Raw genomic sequence first — 22,048 nt, forward strand, 5'->3', positions numbered from 1 at the left:
AACGAGCCTAATTAAGCTCGGCACAGCGCCGACATGTCGCGATCCCCCCCCCTCCCTCCGCCCCGCCCCCGCCCCCTAGTGGCCGCCTCCCGCCCTCCGCCGCCTCTTGGGACTTCACGGGGAAGCGCGCGAGAGGCGGCGGCGGCGCCGTGACGCGGTCCCGTGACGTCACCCCGGGGCCGTGCCCCCGCCGCCGGAGGGAGCCCCGCGGCGGGCACAAGATGGCGGAGCCCCGCGGCCCCGGGCCGGCCGCGGCCCCGCGGGGAGCTGAGGCGGAGGAGCCCAAGCAGGTAACTAACGGGGCCGGGCAGCGGCAGGGCAGGCTCTTAATGACGGGTGCGGGCGTTAATTGCCGGTAATTCTAAACGCAGCTTCTCTCCGGGGAGCAGGGCTCGCTGGCGGTGAAGAGCAGCGCTGTGGTGAAGTACTCCTCCGCCCCGCCGCAGGCCGCCTTCGCCCGCCTGCAGGAGAAAACCGACCTGAAGCTGCCCCCCGCCAACTGGCTGAGGGAGAGCGCCCGGCTGGGGCCGGCGGGCACGGCCATCCTGGGCAGCAGCAAGAAAAGCACGCCTTTCTCGAGGTGGGTGCGCCAGAATTGGCTTTTTTTAGTCTATCTTTAACAATAAATCTAACAGCGAGCTCAGACCCTGCAGAATTCTAAGTAAAGACTCTATTTATAACAACTGCATGCTGCTTTTTTTCTGGACCCTTCTTCTACTTCGTCATTACCCACTCTTTATGCTGTAACCTTGCTTCCTTTCTAAGCGATTAATAACACCAATATTACTGATAGATCTTAAATTTTTTAAGATTTATCCTCAAGTGACACAAGCTTCACGTGCTTCTCTGGCTGGCTGCTGTCAGTTGATCGGAAAGGAGTCTGATTCAGCTAGCTGCTCTGCTTTCCGTCAGGGATGGAAATGGGACAAATCCAGTACCCCTGGGTAGCCAAGGAGCCCCCTTATGGCTGTTCGGGAGCTTTAGAAGTAAGCTAACTTATATTTTAAGCTTCTTCAGCTTATATTTTTAATCTAAGAAATAAGCTAATAAGCAAAAAAACAAAACCCTTCATACTCTTACCAGTGAATCCATATGGTAATATAAGGGGTGAGCTCAAAAAAGCAGTGTCACCCTTCTGTACGGATGTTTCACAGAATGTTAAGGTTTGGAAGGGGCATTGAAAGATCATTTATTCCGATCCCCTGTGTTTGCTAATTAGTTGAATGAGGTGAGTTCATGGAGATCAGAAATAATTCCTAAATCGGTGCTGATCAAGCAAATTCATGTTCAGTCAACTAGCTAGTGAAACATAGCAGTTTGCGGTTTAAACAAGTTGTGTACCACTTAAAATTTAATGTTTCAGATTGTCTTGATTCCAACAAAACAGCTTTTCAGGATATCATGAACTCGGATTTAAGCACTTCCAATGATGTATTTGGGGAACTTGTGGGATGTCAAAATGGTTTTGTTAACTAACTTTAGATCTCATCGATCCTGGTAATGTTTAGCTAGACTCTACTTTTTATTAAGAAAAAGTTTTCAGAGGGTTGACCTCCTTTGGAGAACAAGGAGGTCTGTCTTTAATGTGTCATTGCATTTAAATTAACCTGTACTGTTCTCTATAGCTTTGGGATGGCGTATGACTTCATTGACTCCATTGGCAATGATGTGGACGTTGTGTCTGATTCAGAGGTATGTGTAGTTGGAAGTTATGTCATTCAAAGTTCTGTGTTTTATGACCTTATCGTAAAGTACTGTCATGGCTTCTGGCATCTTCGTATCCAGCGAGGAAAAGTAAAGGTCTGCTGAAACACTTTGCAGAATTTAGATGATTCAGAGGAAGAAAAAGAGATACATACTCACTTATCTGTGTTTATTTTGGACAGCTTTTTACTCATATCTCTGTCCAAACTCCAATGTTAGGAGTGTGTTCTTTGCTTCCAGTTCCCTGAGAATTGTGATTTATGATAAAGTATAATTATATGGAATGTAATCTTTGTTCTCTTTTCTTCTGCAAGAATATTAAAAAGCTTCTGAAGATACCATACAGCAAGTCACACGTGAGCATGGCAGTGCATCGCATTGGGCGGACACTCTTGTTGGATGAGCTAGATATTCAAGAACTCTTCATGAGATCATCTCAGGTTAACATTTGTGTTGTTTTAAGTATGCCATATGGTCAAAATGCATTATTTTGGGAATAATGTAGCCAGCAAGAAAGCATATATGTAGCAAAACTTCTGAGAAGCATATGCTAGTACTGAAGATCTACTTGAAGCATCTGCTGCTATTCTGCAGCAATTGGTTTAACCAGTAACTGCAGTGGAGAATCTGACGTCTTTCTATTTACAGTATTGTAGAATTAAAATTCCATGTCAGTCTTTCTTATAATTGCCTCTATATTGCTGTGCTATTTCACTAATTTTATCACTAATCATTTGTTACTATGTAGTCTTTTTGCCTTGTATCTGACTTTCTTAAAAGTTGATTTCTTTGGAACATAACTTTTCCAGAAGATAAACTTTCAATAAATGAGCAATTCAAGAATTTAGCCTTGGAGTAATTTTCAGTTGCAATAAGGTACTTGGTTTAATTTGCAGATCTTTCTTGGTATTAATTCTATATTTATGATATTGACTAGACAGGGGACTGGACGTGGCTGAAAGAGTTTTATCAAAGGCTGATTGATCAGAAGTGGCAACGAAAAAAGAAGAGTAAAGAACACTGGTACCAGAAGGCTATACTTTCCAAATTTTTGTATTACAGGTAACCTTATGTCTGCATGAGTGTTGAATTCTACACCAACTTCTGCCTTAGTTCCTCTCTTGAAGTAAATGTTAGAATTGGTCTGTCTTATTTACTGCTTTATGCGCAGGAAACTGCGGAATGAGATGATGAAATAACATGTAAATGTTTTTAATAGGCACTGCGGTATTTTAAAATACTACAGTATAAAATAAACAATGTGGCTTAATGTCCTATCTCAATACTCCTTCTGAAAACTGAAATTGATTTGAAAGAAACATGCTAGGTATAGTGACAGCTGCCACTATGCTGTAAATCTGGTCAATATACCAATCTTTAAGCCGTTACCAAAGCTGTCTGAGACTACTGCATCAAATTTAAATTGTGTAGCACATTCTCATTGTGTATTGTTCACTTCTTAATGTTTTGTCAGCATTAATGGTGATGGAGCTGCTCAGCCTGTTCCTTCCAGTTCAAAACAGCACCAGGAGGGTCCTGTTCCAGGTGAGGGTGATGAAGCAGGACGGGCCTCCTGGCCAGCTCCATTTGAAATGCCTTCTTCGTTATCTGAAGATCCAGGTGCCTCTAACCAGGTTAGCATAATAGCGTTTTAAAGGACACACGAGCTTTCATAGAGAGTATTTGTATTCCCTATAGAATATCGATTATTACAGGTTTTCAGAGGTGCTGCTAACATACTTTCCTCTGAGAGGCAGGACTAAGGCATTAGATCTTGTCAGTACGTGCATTTTAGCTCATGCCAGTGTTTCAGCGCTCCAAATTTCAGAAGTAACTTTTTTCTGTCATTGTAGTACTCAATCTATATTTATACACATTTACATATACACATATCTATCTATTTCTGAAGGACTACATACAGATAAGAGTAGTTATCAATGTTTTCATGTGGAAGTAGGAAAACTTGATAGCTAGGTGGTGTGTATAGAAGCCTAAGGCTCTGAGCTTTTGGGTTTTTTAGTTTGCCATTAAAATAAATTCTCTGTCCATGAATTTATTGTTGATGGGCAAAATATGGATCTGTGAAAATATTTGCAAAACAGTTAATGTATATGATACTTGCTGTGAGATGATACAGCTCCCTTCCGTTTGTGTTACGTGTTTACACAACAAGCTGGGCTCTAATCCAGGGTTTATCTGTGGCTAAGCTTATTTAGGAATATAGGAAATTCCTCTCTTCTTTGAGTAATGCACTATAGGAATTACATTTTTGAGAGGCCAAAATATCTGTTGTATTAAGCATGCTTAGATTATAATTACTATGGTAAACAGTATTACCACAAGGTATGCCAAGTGATTTGGGTAGCTAAGTTATGAAGGCTCTAACCTGCGTTGGTCATAAAATTATAACTGTATGTGTTCTGATATAATAATAATTTAAAGTAGAGAAATAGTTCAGTACTTCGATGCTCCTACCAAAAGGGCTACTTTTCTTTCTCACCTTCTTTAGGAATTAATTGACAAAGCAGACTCTGTTTTAAGAAAAAAAAAAAAAAAAGCTGTGTGCATTTGTGCAGTGACTCTTTTTAGACTTCTTTACAAGATGTCAGCCTAGAGGATTTACATTCTCAAGGTTGATAATCTAGTGCAGATTCTGGGGTAATAGCATTTCTATAAAAACTTTCTAAGGCCTATCAGAACATTTAAAAAAAAAAAAAAAAAGTTTTGGTACTAGCCGTAGCTAAAGAAGCATTCTAGTCACTGACTAAAGGCTTTTTGTAGTTGAATGTGTTATTTAAAGACAGTGGAGGTGAAGGTTTTTGCTTCCTGTGCTTTTGTTGTTCAGAATATATAATCTTTTTCTATGGCCTAGCTTTACGTCAGCAGCAGAATCACTCCTTATCCTTGTGCTCTTCACAGGGAAGTGTGCCTCTTGAACCCTCATATATAGTGGGGCATGTGGCCTCAGCCCCCAAAGAACAAAACCTGACTACTTTGTTCAATGACGGGGAAAACAGTCAGGTATGCTATATGTGAAATTTGAGCTCAAACACAACCGTCCCAATTTAATTCAACACTTTAAAAAATTTGGTCTAAATTGGAGCCAAGAGAAAAGCTAAGTCCCCTGTAGAAGTAGCTTTTGTGGCATCTGTGATCTCAGTCTTTCAAGTTGATGTGACTGCATAGCATAGTTTTTGTGCTGTCTTTTATTTGCTGCTTTTGCATCTTGCTTTCTTGTAATTCTGCAGATTGTCACAGAGAACGTGTGTTTATACCAGTGATTTATAGACCGTTTTTTCTCTTAATGAAGGGACTTAAAAATGACTTTGTCCGTAACATCTTGTGGACCTTCGAAGACATCCACATGTTAGTAGGATCAAACATGCCTATATTTGGAGGTGGGAGATACCCTGCTGTGAGCTTGCGTCTCAGGTGAATTTTGAAGTTAACAAGTTTGTATGTGTCAGCCTTGACTGAGTTTTGCGTTGCTTTCCTCTTCAACTATCTGCTGATCTTTTGTTTGATTCTTAACTGTTACACACAGTTTAAAAAAGAAAATTCATGCTTTAGACTTAAATGGCAATGGCATTATGAAGTGCTGGTAAACAGGAAGTCTCATAACTGTGCTATTGCACTGGGACGTGAGATATTCTGCTGCTCTTTCTAGCTCTAAAACTTTATTTGAAAATAGTGGCTGTTTGCAACCTTTCCTCACATTAGCGTGCATTTGAATGTTAAAACGCTATGTCCATAATTTCTTCTATTGCTATTTTTATAAGAGATGGCAGTACCATTTACTGGAATTCTGAATTTCAATAACTGCTAGTTAGGCACTTCATAAGTGCTCAAAACTTGTGACAATACTACTTGTGTGTTCTGACTGTTTTTTGTTCAAAAATGCTTTATGTTGATTATTTGGTTATTGGTCTTTCTGTTCCTGCTCGTGCATAAGCAGAGAATGAGCAAGAACTTGAAACATACTTGGTGTATTTGTCATCTTTTTAAGACACATCTAGAAATTAACAATCTTGCTTTGAAAGGAATTTTGGAAGGTCTGGAAGAAGGCTTGCACTATAATTAGAAGCTGCTAATGCTGCCTTTCCTTTAGAAGTACTTACTATTTTGGTAATGGTGTGACATGTGAAGCTTGTTAAAACTTCAATCTAAGTGTAGGCAAAAACTCAAAATTGCTGAAGGAATGTGAATGTATTCTGTTGGAGAGATCACTACATTTGTTTTATTTGATGCAATTCCTTGTTTGTCATCTTAAAACAATTCACAAATAATTGATTTAATATTCTTCCACTAAGGTGACTTAAATCCCATTAGTAAACATACCTTGTTTTCTGGAGCGTAAACAGGGATTTAAATAACACTGGAAATACTTGCTTCTAGGGATAACAACAAGCCAATAAATGTGTTAACAGGAATTGACTATTGGTTGGACAACTTAATATGCAATGTACCAGAGCTTGTGATGTGCTTTCATGTTAATGGAATTGTTCAGGTAAGCCTGGCTCTTGGCTTTATGCCTACTTCAGCTTCTGAGATTGTTGCAGTTGTAATAGGTTTCTTTCTAATCTTACTGTTCTGACAAAGATTACAAAACTTATTGCAGAATGAGAAGCATTTACACAGTCATCTGAAAACATTTTATTCTTTTTTCCTCTCTTCCATGCATGCAAGATTCTTACTTGCACAGATGCTTGAAGACCAAAAAATAGCTGCAGAAATAAACCATTTTCTCGCATCTTAGAACCTGTGATTTTTCACTTGCATGCTTTTTAAGTTTTGATTATATTTACTGTTTTAGGATAGCCTACAGATACGAGCTGGGTTCATTTGTTGCACCTGGTAGCATGTAGCTGCTGACTAAGTTTCACTGAAGTAGTGGGTAGGTGTTGTAACTGCACAACTTCTTTCTCACCTTTTGGTTTCTATTTATGTAGTCATAAGTTTATTATAGCAGTGAGTTCTCCTTAAAAGCAAGCATATCTTGATAGCACTGCTCAATAAAAGCTGAAGTCATAAAAATTACTTTGACACTGTATCATAATAGTAGACTGTTTCTTTAAGCAGTTAATAGAGACATTGACCTGTAGCTTTGGGTGTGGTAGTAGCAGAAAAGCCTCCTTATGTTTTTAAAATGTGTTCCTTGCAGAAATATGAAATGATCAAGACTGAAGATATTCCCAATTTAGAAAACTCTAATTTCTCTACCAAAGTGATAAAAGATATTGCTCAAAATATCTTATCTTTTCTGAAATCAAATTGCACCAAAGAAGGACATACTTACTGGTTATTTAAGGGTAAGTAAATTTAGATAAATGTTTTTTTTTTTTTATTTTAAGTTTATGTTAATGTCATGCTGATTAATGAAACATCTTGCCTTTCAGCAAGTGGGAGTGATATAGTAAAGCTATATGACCTAACCACCCTTTGTGAAGAAACAGAAGACAAATACCAAAATCCTTTTACAATGCCAGTGGCAATTCTTCTGTACAAGTGAGTTTTTAAATAACTTTAAAGATTTAAACTTGCTTCAAATATTTTGTTTCCTTCTAACAGAAAGAAATTGTCCCAGGATCACTAATTTGTTCAACTTTTTCTTTTAGAGTTGCTTGCAATATGATGCTGAAGAAAAACCAGAACAAAAAGCACTATGGCACTATCAGAACACTGCTTCTTAATTGTCTTAAGTTACTGGACAACGGCAGACATCCTCAAGTAAGAACAATGTGTTCATGTATCTTTGTGTAAATACAATGGAAAAGTTTCTTTTGGCAGTCGAATCCCATCCTGTTTGGATGCCAAAATCCAAAACTTCAAGCCTGAAATCTATTGCTTAATGTTTGGATAATCCTTGAGGTATACAGGATTCCTTAATTTGAGGTGGAGCCTAGGCACTTAATAAACTTTTCAGGCCAATTTGAGGTCCAGGTGCCTAAAATATGATCACTTTAAGGAAGTATGTGTGGTGTATTTTTTTTAACCAGATCTGACCCAAATTTCCTAGCAGATTTGATGCAGTATGACTCATCTCTGAGTGTCAAAAATTCCTCTTGTCATAGGAATGTGAGCGCTCTGAGCAAGAATTTAGGCTGTGAGTAAACTTGAGGTAGAAAGAAAACAGCTTAGAACTTCTTGTAAGGAATATTATTGCTCTCTAGAAGTTGGGGGATTTCATCTTTCATTTTCATATGTAAGGTGGGTGAAAATGAATGTGGGCAAGCTTGACTGCAGGATCTGCACATACAAATTGTTGACAACATAAACAAATCAGTGAAGATAGCATAAGTGTTGCTTAAAAATTTAGCACTGAAACATGGTCAAACACCATGAGAACATACATTCTAAGGAGCAAACAGGACAGGTAGTTGATTACCTGTAAATACAGCCTAAGACAAATTATATTGATGTTGCCCATCAACTGAAAAACTTAACTTGAAAACAAATCACTGATTTTTCTTTCCTTATTTAAAAAGATAATTGCTTCAGCAAACTACATGTTATCAGAGCTTTTTCAGTTGGATGAACCTAAAAAAGAAGACAGTACAGACTTCCCTATAAATGGAAACTCTGATGAAAGTTATAGTGAAGAAGAGGAAGAAATGCCAGATAGTGATGAAAACGGTTCTTACAGTAACAGTTCTGATCCACCAGATGACAATAAAGCAGTGGCTATAATCAAATCTGTTGGAGAGTTATCAGTACCAGAAAAATACAAGTCTGTTCATCGAATACGTGTAAGTGAAATTGTAGATTTTTAAGGGGTTTCTTGAAAGCTGTGATGCAGCAAGCTTTGTTATCAAAATTCAGTTACCTGTTAGTTTTATCTTCGGCTATCATTGTAGGTTTTCCTCTGTGTGTAGTTTTTTGATTTCTTCAGGTTAGTAGAAGGAAGAGAAACTTTCTAGCTGTTCATAGAATCTGAGATTTTTACCTTAAATCCAATGTATTGCAAAACATGACTTTTCCTCTACTTTCTTGCGCCTGTTTTTTTTTTTTTTTTTTGTGGCATGCATGATTCTGCATAGCTAGCTACAAAAAAAAAATCCTGTTACGGCAGCAGAGAAAATAGTCAACCACAACCATGTTTAACAGCTGTAGGTGACCATAAGTTTGTGTGGATGCTGAGCCTCTTCTACTTCCCCCTGCCTCTGGAGTAATACTAAGTTTTTGTTTACTGGAACATCAGTTTGGATCCATAGGATTAGTCTCCACTCTCCCTCTCTAATCTGTCTTCTTAGGATACACAGTCAGGATATGGCAATTTGATTGCCTTAATATCTGTCATACTCCTCTTATATGTATGAAGAACAGAACTTGAAGTCTTTTTGAATCTTCTTCCTAAGAAGGCAGCTTGATGCAGAAGTATAATATTCCTAAAGCTTCATTGGCATAAGTGTGCTTCATGAGTGAATGGGCAGAAGTGTAACACTGCTACCTTTAATGTACCTTCTGTTCATTATTATAGAAAAACAGAATAAAATGAGAAACTGACAGGACCAATAAACAAACTGTCCGTACTTGTCTGTACTATTCTACTTTTGATATTTTACTTATCTATTATATAAGATTACAGAATTAAGCGACTCCAATCAGTCAAAAATGAAACCTGTTTTTCTAATTGCTGTGCTGAGTATCAATGAACAAACATTCCTAAAAATTTGTGACTACTTAATATATTTAACACTTCAGGGTTCATCACATGAAAATACAGTAATTGATACAGGTGTAGAAACACTAAATTTCCCATTTCCTCTCCCCTGTCTACTCCACCCCAGAAGAAACCAAAGACAAACCAAAAAAAAAAAAAGCCCAAAGCTACCAAGCAACGTGAAGATGTTGAAAGTGCTGCTTCAATTTATAGTTTGATAGAATAGTTTCCTTATGGTATCAAATCTGCCTGGGTCTGTGTTGCAGATCATCTATGGATAGTGTTGTAGTTAGTGTTATGAAATAAATTTTCTCTTCCTCCTTGCTTTGTCTCTTGAGATTACTGAGAGAAGCTAAGTATACAATTTGAAGTAAGCAGTATGGTGGTAAGCAGGTGTATGAATTGCTCTCGGAGATAAAAAAAAAAAAAAAAAAAAAAAAAAAAAATTACTGTGGTGCTTTCCAGTGTAGAGCTCAAATGTTTCATTAACAGTTTTTTTTTTTTTTTTTTTTTTTACTGCAATCTGTTAATTGTTTTTTCTGGCTGTTAACTTTGATATTTTGTATTTTGAACTTCTGTTCTTTTCCTGTTTCTCCCCTGTTGCCCCCCTCCATCAAGCCTAGCTGTACATTTCCTGTCTGCCACGGCACTGAGGAACGCTGCCGGCTGGTGCTTAGCTATGTCCTGGAGGTAAGCTTGCTGTCACATTTCTATTAGTATTTCACCTGGTACACAATTCTTGGTGTCTTCAGTATTTGTGAATTATTGCTTTCAAGGTGAATTAAAGCATTTCTTCTTGTAGGGTTTGAAGTCTGTTGACAGCAGTGTTAAAAAAGAGAGTGACCTTCCTGCAGCTGACCCCAGCACACCAATCCCTTTGAAATATGAAGATGAATCCACCAGTGGTGGTCCTGAGTGTCTGGAAAAACAGATGGCCTTATTTTTAGACAAAAGTAAGTTGTATTGTTGTGCAAATAAGACCTTTCAAGTACCAACACAAACTGCTGCTACTCTATTTTGTTTGTCAAAACAGACTTGTAGGTTGCTAATTACACTGTTGTATAAGCAAAAAAATACATACTGCATAAAAACAAAATTAGAGGACATGGTCTATTCTCTTTTTAAATACAAAGAGAATAGAGCATTTGGGAGACTTTGCATATCAGAGCATCTTTTATTGTTTAAACACATGATGTTGGTGGATCTTACTTAGTTATGGATTCCAGATGATTTCCATAAGGACTTAGTAGTTTGGGCCTCAGTAGATTTGGTGTGGGGAGCACTGTAAGTTGTCTGTAGGGTGTGCGTTGTTTTTTTTGGGGGGTGGTGGTGTGTTGCTTTAGTTTCAGTAGTCTCTCTTCTTTGTTTATTTCTATTCCAAATTTTTTTTCATGAATGTTAATGACCTGGAGATGTACTAATGCTTTCTTAGTTTATATCAGATATTTGACCACAGAACACAGGTTTCTGATAGAGTTGTTTAGATGCATTGAGCTTGCGTGAATTCTGCACAATACTGCTAATGTGGAATATGTGATTAGTTTTTACCAAGATCTACTGGAAAAATTTGACTGGGGTCAGCTCAGTAAGAACAGTGTGCTGATTTCAGCTTGGCTGCAGCCAGGCTCTATCTTCTGTCTCTGCTGTTTGGAGCTGATGACACATTGCAGCTGCTTGCCAGCTGGAAAGGAGAATGCCCACATATTAACTTTTTTTATTTAGAAACAAGTGTTTCCTGGGTAATGTGGGATGTAAATATTGCACATATCCTTAAAATTTTACTTAGCCTCTTATTCTGCTTCAGACTTGCTTGTCAGGACAGCAAAGTTCAGTCCCTTGGCATCAGGACCTCTAATGTGCTTAAAGTCAGTGGCTTCTTCTTTCTGGTTCCATAGTTACTGCAGCACCAAAGAAGGAATGTTCTTCGTCTTATGCTGAGGATGTCTTGGAGCTAGTGTGAGAAGGGCGTTGGCCTTACTTGTAGGAATGACTAGGTTATCAGCTCCCTTGGTGCTGGAGACTTCCTTAGTTTGAGATGTTAATAAAAAAACAGAACATATCAAAGGGATTTGGCAGAAAACACAGCAAATTATGCCTGTGACTTACTAATTCTCTTCTACTGCTACTGTATGGAAGAGTCCTGGTTGTTGCACCAGTGTTTCAAAAGCTGTTCAGAACATGGGAGATTAGCTGCACTGGCACTGTACTCACTGTGTTCTAGCATCCTGTTAGGTGAAATAAATGGAAAAGTTCCATGTGTTGAGCCCATTTTGCAGAAGAGAAATGCAGCAGCAGGCAAGGTGGTAACCTTGTGTAGAGCTGTATTATGGCAATTTGCATCCAGCCTGTATACTGGTGGAGTTGGGCCACACCTGTGGCTTATGTTATGGCCATGAGATTTACTGATCAGGTTCTGTTTGTGTTACAGTGGGCTCCTTTCAGAAGGGTAAGCATTCCAGTCAGTCAGGAATGATTCCCGGATCATGGCAATATAAAATGAAGCTCCAGCTCATTCTGAAATCATCAAAGGCTTATTATGTCCTGTCTGATGCTGCTATGATTCTACAGAAGTATGGGAGAGCGTTACGATACATCAAGCTGGCTTTACAGTGCCATGGTAAGTTAGTTTGTCATCAGTGCTGCTGACTGTACATACCTTTCACAATATCAAATACTTCTTTGCATGATTTAGCCTAGTGGCATGCAGTGACAAGTCTGACGCCTGTTTAAGTGTCTAGCTCAGTGCTCTGGAGAGAAGGCTGTAGTAAGAATAACTCATCCATCTCTGTTTGGAGGAAAAATACTCTTATTTTGATGCAGTGATAAACTTAAGGCACCAATCTTAAACTTCAGAGCACTGAAGATGGGAGCATTCAGCCCTGCTTCAAGACAGAGGTAGCATTCTGTGTTTTTAGTGCTACCACTGCAAGCAGGTTACTCTCTGGCAATGCCTGCTGGTTCCCATTTCATCTAAATGTCTACCACGTTTTTCAGAAATACCAAACTCGTTCACCCATGAATTGGATTCTCCTCTAAAATGAATGACGTCCTGATGTATTACCAAGGAAAATGGAAAAGGGGAAATCAGGCTGTTTAGGACACTAAGTAATCAGAAAATGTCATCAACTTACTGCTTGCAGTACTGCTGTTTTGCTTCCATATTTGTAGGGTGGTGGGTGTGTATATGAAGGAACACATAGAAAACAAGAACATGATCTTTACTTAGAGCATTAATATGCTTATAACTCAAAAGGTTCTTCAGCTTTTCAGTCTTTGGAAGACTTGAAAATTAAATTTAAGCTGTGCCATTTGAAAAACAAATTTTCAGGCTGTATCTGACTTGAGTTGGTCTGTAAAAATTTGGTTTTCCTTGGTTTTAGATGGAAATCTGAAATTAGTATTTGTAATTGTCAGTCTGCTCATCTTTAACAAAACAGTCACTCTTCTGAAGCTGTCAGCTGTGTAGAACAAGATTTTAAAATAGGTTAGTTCTTAGGAGGACATGTGTTGTCTGGATACGGAGAATAAACGTGACAAGTAACATAAAACCAATTGCGCTGTCAGACTGTCAAAACTTCTGAAGTGTGATTCTTTTCTCTTTCCCCCTCCCTCACCCGTGTGTTTTTTTCTAATAGATACCTACTGTTGTCTCTGTGCCAGCATGCTTCCTGAAGTATTAGTATTTCTTTGTCAGTGTTTAACGCTTTGTGGAGATATCCAGTTAATGCTTGCTCAAAACGCAAACAACAGAGCAGCGTATCTTGAAGAATATAACTACCAGACAAAGGAAGATCAGGAAATACTACACAGTCTTCACAGAGAATCCAGCTGCCAAGGTATGCTACCAATATAAGATAGCTGTCATGATCCAGCTGTATGGCAGACAAAGTAATTTCACTGTTCATTATGTTTCATTGCTTTATTTGGAGAAAGCTTATGCCTGTCAGAAGGACAGGGGTTATCAAGATCCTGCATGGCATGCCTGAGCTGTAAACCAACTGAAGATGTAAATTGTTTATCTATTGGATAGATTCTGCTTGGGTGTGGAAATCATGCAGTCATCCTGACAGTCTTATGCTTTGGTCATCTTCATCTAGACTATCACAGACCTACATTTATTTGGAACTACCATTTGACAGGCAGGCTCTGTTTTTTGTCTTCTAGTGTTTGCCTGGGCTACTGACTTGTCTACAGACCTGGAATGCCAACTTTCAGTCAGCTGTAAATGTTATGAAGCAGCTTATGAAATCTTACTCTTCAGTAATTTAAAAAAGCAAAATCCTGAGCAGCACATACAGGTGCTGAAGAGGATGGGTAACATCAGGAATGAAATTGGAGTATTTTACATGAACCAGGCTGCTGCAGTGCAGACTGAAAGAGTGGGTAAGCATTCTTTTTCTACTTCTTACTGCACACTGTTTCACTGAGCTAGAACAATGATTATGTGCAGTAGTAATGTGGGAAATGGTGAGCATTCCTGATTATAAAGATGACATTTAAAGATCTTTGTAGTAAGTATTTTTCTGAAAATGATCCTATAGATTTAACATCCATTATAATTTATAATGGACATAATAATTTAATGTCCGTTACATGATCCAGAGATCAATGTGGCTTGTATACTTTATTAATTGAACTTAAACTGAATAATGGGATGCCTTGGAGAGATTCTTACAGAATAGGTTGAATGCCCTCCAGAAATTTTTGTTTTGTTTTTTTGTTTGGTGGCTGGCTTTTTAAAAAAAAAAAAAAAAAAAAAAAGTCTAGAAGTACTGGTTCATTAAACTGGAATGAACTAGACACTGGTGGTTCAGTGTAAATACTCCTAAATACTGGCTGTGTTCTGTAATCTGTCTAATATTTGAAGCAGCTTATGTTAGATTAATGTGGTGATTTTTTCATCATCACCATGTTTTTGCAGAACTGCTATTTAGCTGAAGTAAAAACCTTAATACTGAATTTCACTTGTCTGTAAAAATCACTTCTTGCTTATTTCATACAGCAGGTTCGTAGGAGCAGTTGTCATATCCTGAATATTACTGTAGTGGGGGAAAAAGCATTTATAATGTGTTTTATTCTGCTAATTTACGATTTTTGTTGTTATCATAATTTTTTCTAACATATACTATGTGTAGTGCACTTCTGGTATTAACTGTTTTTCCATGAAATTGGGTTTTCAGAATATTTTTATGACATTTAAGTTCTAGAAGACCATCTTTATAAACCTGTTAGAAAACAATAGAAATGTTTGTTCAGTGTTTTTTGAGAATTTAAAACTGCTGATAAGCCATGTATTTTTAACCTCAGTGAGTAAGAACGTATCAATGACAGAGCAGCAACTCTGGAAGAAAAGCTTCTCTTGCTTTGAAAAAGGAATTCAGAATTTTGAGTCGATTGATGATGCAACCAATGCTGCTCTCCTGCTGTGCAACACGGGAAGACTCATGCGAATTTGTGCTCAAGCACACTGTGCGACCGAAGGTGACTTCAAAAGAGAGTTTTCCCCAGAAGAGGCCCTTTATTATAATAAGGTAACATATTATTTCTGACATGTTAGTTAAATGTAGAGGGGAATTGCATTCTTGAATGTTTCCCTTTGGAAGTGTAAAAATAAGGTGCAAAGTGGCTAACACTGAGCTTCTGCCCCAAAATAATGGGGTCTCCTCAACATGTTTAATATGTAAAATGAAGTGAATAGCTGTAGTGAATAATGTATTATATGTAGAAGTTACCAAAGGCATGTTTCAGAAGTGCCTTTGTTTTATTATGATGGGTCTTAACATAATAGCTTGATCTCTTCTTGTTTCTTGTGCTGTTTGGTGTGTAGGGGTGTGTTTTTTTCCTTTCTTAAAGCTGCCTCTCATGTTGCAGTGTTGGTTAGAGGAGGCTGAGTTTGTTTTTCTAGAATGTCCCCTGTGGCATGTTTTTAATGGCTAGTCTGTCTTCCCTATTACAATGTGTCTAGGATACAAAACCACATAATTTCTCTTTGGTTCATTTAAACTTGTATTATGCTTGAAGGAACCATGTAACTCCTTAGACACAGATTTGTTTCAAATAGTGTTTGAATAATTTTAAATAGCCCTTGATAGCTTATTACTGAGGAGAGTGCAAAAAGTAATTAGTGTACCTGGGAGGGACAGTTGCAATAACAGATCTGAAAGTTGGCCCTTTCTGTAACGTAACTGGCACTTCTGATGTTTTGGTATTTATCCTGAGAAATGGTTTTTAAAATGAAATAGATTGGTTTGGCAGTGTTTAGGTTTGATTCCATTGCTCTGATACATGAAGTGCCGTGACATTCAGATCTTGATATTTAACAGATGGCATTAGCACATGCAAAGGAGAAAGGAATGCACTGGTCAGGATTGAAACTATGACCAAAATGGGTATAAGGAAAATACTAAAGAAGGCTCAGGATAATTTGAAATCGTTCCTTGAGAATGGGTAAAGGGAAATGAACTTGTATTTATAACCACTACAAGCAGTAACTATAAATGCATTTATTTTACAATCTGTAGGCTATTGACTACTATCTAAGAGCATTAAGATCACTCGGAAAGAGAGACGTGCATCCAGCTGTTTGGGATTCTGTGAACTGGGAGCTGTCTACGACATACTTCACTATGGCAACTCTACAGCAGGATTATGCTCCCTTATCTAGAAAGGCTCAGGAACAGGTAATGAAGAAGATTTGAAACAAAATCTGATAAAATAAGCTATTTTCTTGACAAACTGAACAGCAGACAACTGATACTGGAATAACTTGTAAACTTCTATTAGATTAAAATCTTGTATGAAGTAGTTCTTGCAAACCATAAAGCCTTAGTCATAAAGTTTTTAGGTTTTGTTTAATAGATTTAACCCTTAGACTTCTACATAGTGTGATTACTTTGAAACTAGAACATGAAAGTGGCTTTGTTTTTTCTTGTAGATAGAGAAGGAAGTTAGTGAAGCCATGATGAAGTCCTTGAAATACTGTGATGTCGATACAGTGTCCCCACGGCAGCCTCTCTGCCAGTATCGGGCTGCAACCATCCACCACAGGCTTGCTTCCATGTACCACAGTTGCCTGAGAAATCAGGTATTAGTACAAACTGTTCACTTTTCTTCTGTACAGGTTCCATGCTTAATGTGTAACATTTGTGAAGATTGATATTTACCTGTCTACCTGGAGCTAGAATATCTTCATTTAAATGATTTAACCAGAAAGATGTATTTCACACTGATCTACAAATAAGCTGTTAATTTTTGACTAGGATAGAATAGTTCAGTTGGAGGGGACCTATGAAGATCACCGAGTCCAATTGCCTGACCAGAGCTAATGAAAACGTGATTGAGGGCATTATCCAAATGTCTCTTGAATACTGGCAGGCGTGGGGCATCAACCACCATGCTAGGAAGCCTGTTCCAGTGTTTGTCTACCCTCAAGATAAATACTTTCTTCCTAATGTCTTGTCTGAACCTCTCCTTGTGCAGCTTTGTGCTGTTCCCATGCGTTCTATCATTGGTTACCAGGGAGGAGAGACTGTTACCTCCCTCTTTATTTCCCCTCTACAGGAAGCAGCAAGAAGTGAGCTTGCCCCTTAGTCATCCTGTCCTTTATAGAGTGTTTGAGTTTTGTTTCAGTCTGAATGTGCAAAGCTGTCTAGAATAATAGAGGTGGCTGCTGCTGAGTTATCTTAAGTTTGGTTTTGCTTCCAAGTCACTCCTGTGATCCTTCTGCTAATGATCCAGTAGAAGGCTGTCTGCTAATCTCTTATTAAAGCCCTAGGAAGCAATATGCCAGTCTACATTGTCATGTGGTGTTCTAGCTTTTTTTTTTATATGACTAACTTGGTTCTACTTGATGTGGGTTTGTTAGTGTTAATTGTGAAAATACACGAACTTCAGTGGTGGTGGGCTAGTGATGTATTCTAGAAGTGTGCAGATACTTTGAACAATTTCAAAATGAGGTGGGGAATGGTTGGTACCTCACATTTTCCATAACACTTTTTTTCTAATGGATACTTCATGAACATACAAATTGTCTGACATTTACTGTGTACCCTATTTGGAGTGCAGGTTGGTGATGAGCATTTGAGGAAACAACATCGTGTACTTGCTGATCTCCATTATAGTAAAGCAGTGAGACTCTTTCAACTCTTGAAGGATGCACCCTGTGAGTTTCTTCGTGTGCAGCTGGAAAGAGTGGCATTTGCAGAATTCCAGATGGCAAGTAAGTCTGACTGTCTTTCTGCAGTAGTCCTCTAAAATCCTGTTAACTTATTTCACTTCTAAATAACTGTACATGAAAGCAGGAGTAATCTGCTTCTCAGAATGGTCCTCTTTGGAAGAGGAGAGGCTTTTATTTTACTGCTTCTCATTCAACTAAAATAGTATGCGCTTTTTTTAATGAGAACTCTCAATCTTTTTGGATGAAAGAAAAAGCACAAACCAGAATATAAGCCATTAATAGTGTCCTTGATTTTCAGGTCAGAACAGCAGTGCTGGAAAACTAAAGACTTTGTTTGGGGCTCTCGATATTATGGTTAAGACGAAGTGTGCATTCCAGCTCATCAGAAAAGAGCTTGCAGCAGAGAGTGAACAGGTAAACAGAAGACAAGTTATCTGATTGTCTGCTCCTGTGTCTGGTGCATTCACATAAAATCAGTCAATTGGTGATTAAGGTGTTGCTTGTCTACTTCTCGGTTGACTTAGCTGCTTAAATGATACGAAGCTTTTTGCTTTTCTCTTTCTGTAGATAAGTAAAGATGAGAGCAATACTGAAAATACCTCCACTAATGATTCCTCCACTGGCCTTAACAAGGAAGAAGTATTGAAGCTACTCAGTATTTTTGAGTCTAGAATGTCATTCCTTCTCCTGCAATCCATTAAGCTGTTAACTTCAACCAAAAAGAAGAGTGGGTAAGTTGAACCTTGATACATGTTGTGTAGATGTGCTTTGGGCACATAAATCTGTACAAACTGCACATTCCTAGGTATGCAAAAGGATGTGATTCTTTTCTGGGGGAGACTTGGTGTGTTCATTGATCACCTAAAGCTTGAACATTTCTTGTTTGTGTGTAACTGAGGGTATGACCAAGAAACACCTTCACTGTGTGTGCCTAGGCTCAGCAGTTTTTTCTCTCCTTTCCTGATAGGAGTCCAGGACTGAGAGCAGATTAAAAAAAACATTAGCCTGAATGGCCTCTATTCAAGAAAATAAGTTGTAATTTTTTTCTTTGTATAAAAAGCTCAATACAGTTACAAATCGCAGGTATCAGAGAGCATAAAGCACCTAGCTTATCCTTCGTAGGATATAAATCTCTTGCTGTTCATAGGTGTAAATGGAGATAAAAAGCAGTTTAACTTGTACTGCTGTAAGCTGCTGGCATACTTCTCACTGTATTGACTCTATTTATTGTAAATAGAAGTGTTTGCTCAGTGCGTTGGGTACATCTATAATGGGTCCTTTGTCTTACTGATTTGGTGTTCATCTGTGGCAGGATACCTCAAGGTTAGTGAGGGGAGAAGCTGCTGTGTACTACTTACCTTTAGGTAGATCTTGATGATAAAATGTACCAGTGACAACATTGCTGGGCACATGCTGAACATTCTGAACGCTTCAGAATAAACATAGGTGCATCAGTAGTGCTGTAAGCAGAAGGATGTATGTGGGGAAAATGCTCGTCGTTATCTTTCTAATGCCTAATGGAGTGCAAGAAGAAACAATCTTCAGTCTGGCTGCTGGAGTTCAGAGCACACATGGCCACACAAGGCTTATCTTCTTTGTGTTGACCTTGAAGTGTTGCTGTGATCAGGTGTGGCAGTGTAATTTGTTGTATCATTATTGCTTCAGTTGGTTAGGTTTGAATGTGTGCGTTTCTGCTTTGGGGATCCTGAGAACACCTTTTATCCCCTCAGCAGCAAATGTGTTATCTTGCTGTAGCTTCTGCAATCTGCAGTTGTTGTTTCTTCTACTAGATGAAGTTTGAAGTTGTTAATCATTCATCACGTTGAAATGCTGCTGATGTTAAGTGTTACTCTGATGCAGTAAATTGTGAGATGAATTCATCCTGCACAGTAAGTTGTTTGCTGATAGGAGACAAATAGAAAAACACGAGACTAGAAGAAAGCCTGCATGCTCTTTTAGTGATGGCTGAGGTGCATTCACTCAGGGAAAAGAGTTTCCACAAGGTGGCAATCTGAATATGTGAAAAGCAGAGGATTGAAGTATAACCTGTACGTAGCCAAGTAGATGTCACAGGTAACTGAATAAACTGTTTGCTTCTGTGGTTTCACGACCTGGCCAAGTGTTGTATAAACTCCCCTCCATTTACTTCTTACCACTGAATCTCTCTTGAATGAGGCTTTGTACTGAAGGTTTCACCTAGGGAACAGGTTGCAGTTTGAACTCGAGCATCATGAAATGGGAGTGTTGGTGTAATGTCTTAAACTTCTTGAAACAGCAGTGGATTGAGGCTCAGCTTAAAATTACCTTTTTATTTAACCTTTCTAGTGCCTTGTATAGGCTTTCCATATGCTTCCTTAGTTCAGCTTTACAGAAGGAGAAAATGATGTCTGTCTTGGGTTTTAATAATGGGCAAGCTGAAAAGGGAGGAAATTAGAGCTCACGAATGCTATTTCAGAGTCTTGGATGCATTCTGGCAGAGAGCAGAACATGTGGTAAAGCTGTTTGATAGTGAAACTTGCAGACTAGCAATAAAACTGAATGAAATCAGTCTTACCTTCTAGAAGTTAAATGCATAAGCATAACTGAACTTGGCTGTGTAAATTGGAGGAAAGAAGTAATTGAAATTAATACTTTGTTCTGGGAATTCTTGTAGCTTATCCTGGAAATACTTTGCATTTCAGTGGCTTTTATTGTTTTTGACTACCTGTTCTGTTTAATAAATGAATCTGATTTCTGCCAAGTGTTACAAAAAAAGATAAAGCAAATTAAATTTTTAATTCCGGAAGCATTTATAATTAAACTGACTGCTACTTGCATGCATGCACTCTTGATTTAATTGCAATACCAGTAGTAGCTTTTTTTTTTTCTTGTTTGGGTTATTAGTCTTGGATGTTAAATGTGGGGTGACACTGCTGAAGCAGTAGCTGGCACTTGTGTAAGTGACTTAGATCAGTTTTCTCCTTTTGACAAATATTAAAGGGAGATCTGACAGACTGGGAAAAGGGGAAAAGCTCTTCTGTGTAAAGGTTTTGGCCATGGAAAAGTCTCTATCGCATGGAAGTAATTTAGGTGTATGGAACTTGAGAGAATAAGGCCAGATCACGGGCTTCAGACTTCAACAGGAAGCTGATGTCCGTAGTGGTTTGTAGGGCTGAGCAAATGGGAGGCAACTGCACAGGAGCAAATAGCATCTCATGAATGCTCAGGTGTCTCTTTGCATTTGGCCTGATCAGATTAGCCAAACTCTGACAAAAGTACAGAGGTTTGGCACAGAGACATTGACTGGAGGGTTTACAATGTGCTTTGGGATTGTAACTTAATAAAATGGCCAGACTGAAGCTGAAAAACTGGAACTCCTTATCCCTCCTGCAGTATAAGCAGAGGTTCTGCCTGCAATGCTGTGAAATGGCAGGAAGTAAGAACTCAGGAAATAAGAGTCCCAAACCCAAGCACCAACCATGGGGTTTTAAAGAGATGATCATCGAGGTTATTGTGTAATAATTGCCTTGCCAATTTGTAGAATTAAATATTGTGGTCAGATTAATAGCTTTTATCTGTTTCCTTTTCAGGGCCATTAGTGAAGAAGAAATAACTCTTAAAACAAACAAGCAAGTTTACTCTCTTCTGTTGCGTGCAACTGCTAACAAAAGCATGACTCTGCTGGAGCGGATAGAGGTAATCCTAAATCTACTGGAGCAGCTGACGCAAAGTAGTGAAGCTGCTGCGGGAGGAGTTCAGTGACTGAAGTGCTGCAAATGAGCAGAAATAGTGCCTTGCATCTACGTGGGATCAGTGGTAATTTTTCCCATGTGGGATTTGGATTTGTATTTGGATTTATCAAAGGTGATAAGAATATTGCTTATGTTGTTACACAGTACACCTGGGAAAGAACAGGAGATCCTTATTATCCTGTGGTAGTTCCACAATGGTTCGGTTACTAGCATTTCGTTGTTTGAAATGCAAAGTTGGAGTTCTGGGTAACTTTAAATTTAATTTCTTATCTTGGAGAAATGCACATTTTTCTCTTAAAGGTAATGGGCTTTGCAGTGAGGCAAATATTTTGCATAAAAATGTAATCTCACAGTTGCTCGGGTTTGATATTTAATGAAATATACTTTGTAAGCAAAGCTTTATTGAAACACTTTAACCAGTAACATGAGCTGAAGTTGTACCAGGAGATTCCTGTTGAATACGTGGACATGTTTCTCTTACTGCAGTGACTGTCCTGCACAAAAATGGGTGCCTTTCTACCTTTGCAAGGTCCTTGCAATTATTAGCCATCACTGGTATTTCATTTACAACAGGAATGAATGGTTTTAGCTGTGTTTGGACTTGATGGAGAATAGTATTATGTTTTTCAGACTTGAAACTGTGAATAAATAAAAGCTTATTTTTAAATAAATTCTTATTTATTAAATAAACTTATGCAACCTTGTGCCTTGTTTTCATTAGTTGTGATGTTTTTGCTTTTGTCAGAAGCAAACTGTTCAACAGAGGGTCAGTTCCAG

The 22,048-nt window shown here is 38.4% G+C and overlaps 1 protein-coding gene across 3 annotated transcripts; it reads left to right on the forward strand.

Moving 5' to 3' along the window:
• The first annotated feature begins 56 nt into the window (after positions 1-56).
• On the forward strand, positions 57-21,965 carry EDRF1 (erythroid differentiation regulatory factor 1). 3 transcript variants are annotated; one of them, XM_068689141.1, is made up of 25 exons: positions 57-290; positions 372-580; positions 1,626-1,692; positions 2,019-2,144; positions 2,642-2,766; positions 3,179-3,338; positions 4,624-4,725; positions 5,015-5,136; positions 6,100-6,211; positions 6,866-7,013; positions 7,101-7,209; positions 7,320-7,431; positions 8,190-8,450; positions 9,983-10,054; positions 10,167-10,317; positions 11,793-11,981; positions 13,000-13,200; positions 13,529-13,747; positions 14,672-14,895; positions 15,886-16,044; positions 16,299-16,448; positions 17,429-17,582; positions 17,839-17,954; positions 18,108-18,271; positions 21,110-21,965. In XM_068689141.1, the coding sequence occupies exons 1-25, from the start codon at positions 222-224 to the stop codon at positions 21,279-21,281; spliced, it is 3,693 nt and encodes a 1,230-aa protein (XP_068545242.1). In that variant the 5' UTR covers positions 57-221; the 3' UTR covers positions 21,282-21,965. The 3 variants fall into 3 exon arrangements, with proteins under 3 accessions (XP_068545242.1, XP_068545244.1, XP_068545243.1); XM_068689142.1 differs by having other exon boundaries at positions 132-290; positions 390-580; XM_068689143.1 differs by lacking the exon at positions 4,624-4,725.
• The last annotated feature ends 83 nt before the right edge of the window (positions 21,966-22,048 follow it).

Source organism: Anas acuta, chromosome 7 (assembly GCF_963932015.1).
Source record: "Anas acuta chromosome 7, bAnaAcu1.1, whole genome shotgun sequence".
Lineage (NCBI taxonomy): Eukaryota > Metazoa > Chordata > Aves > Anseriformes > Anatidae > Anas > Anas acuta.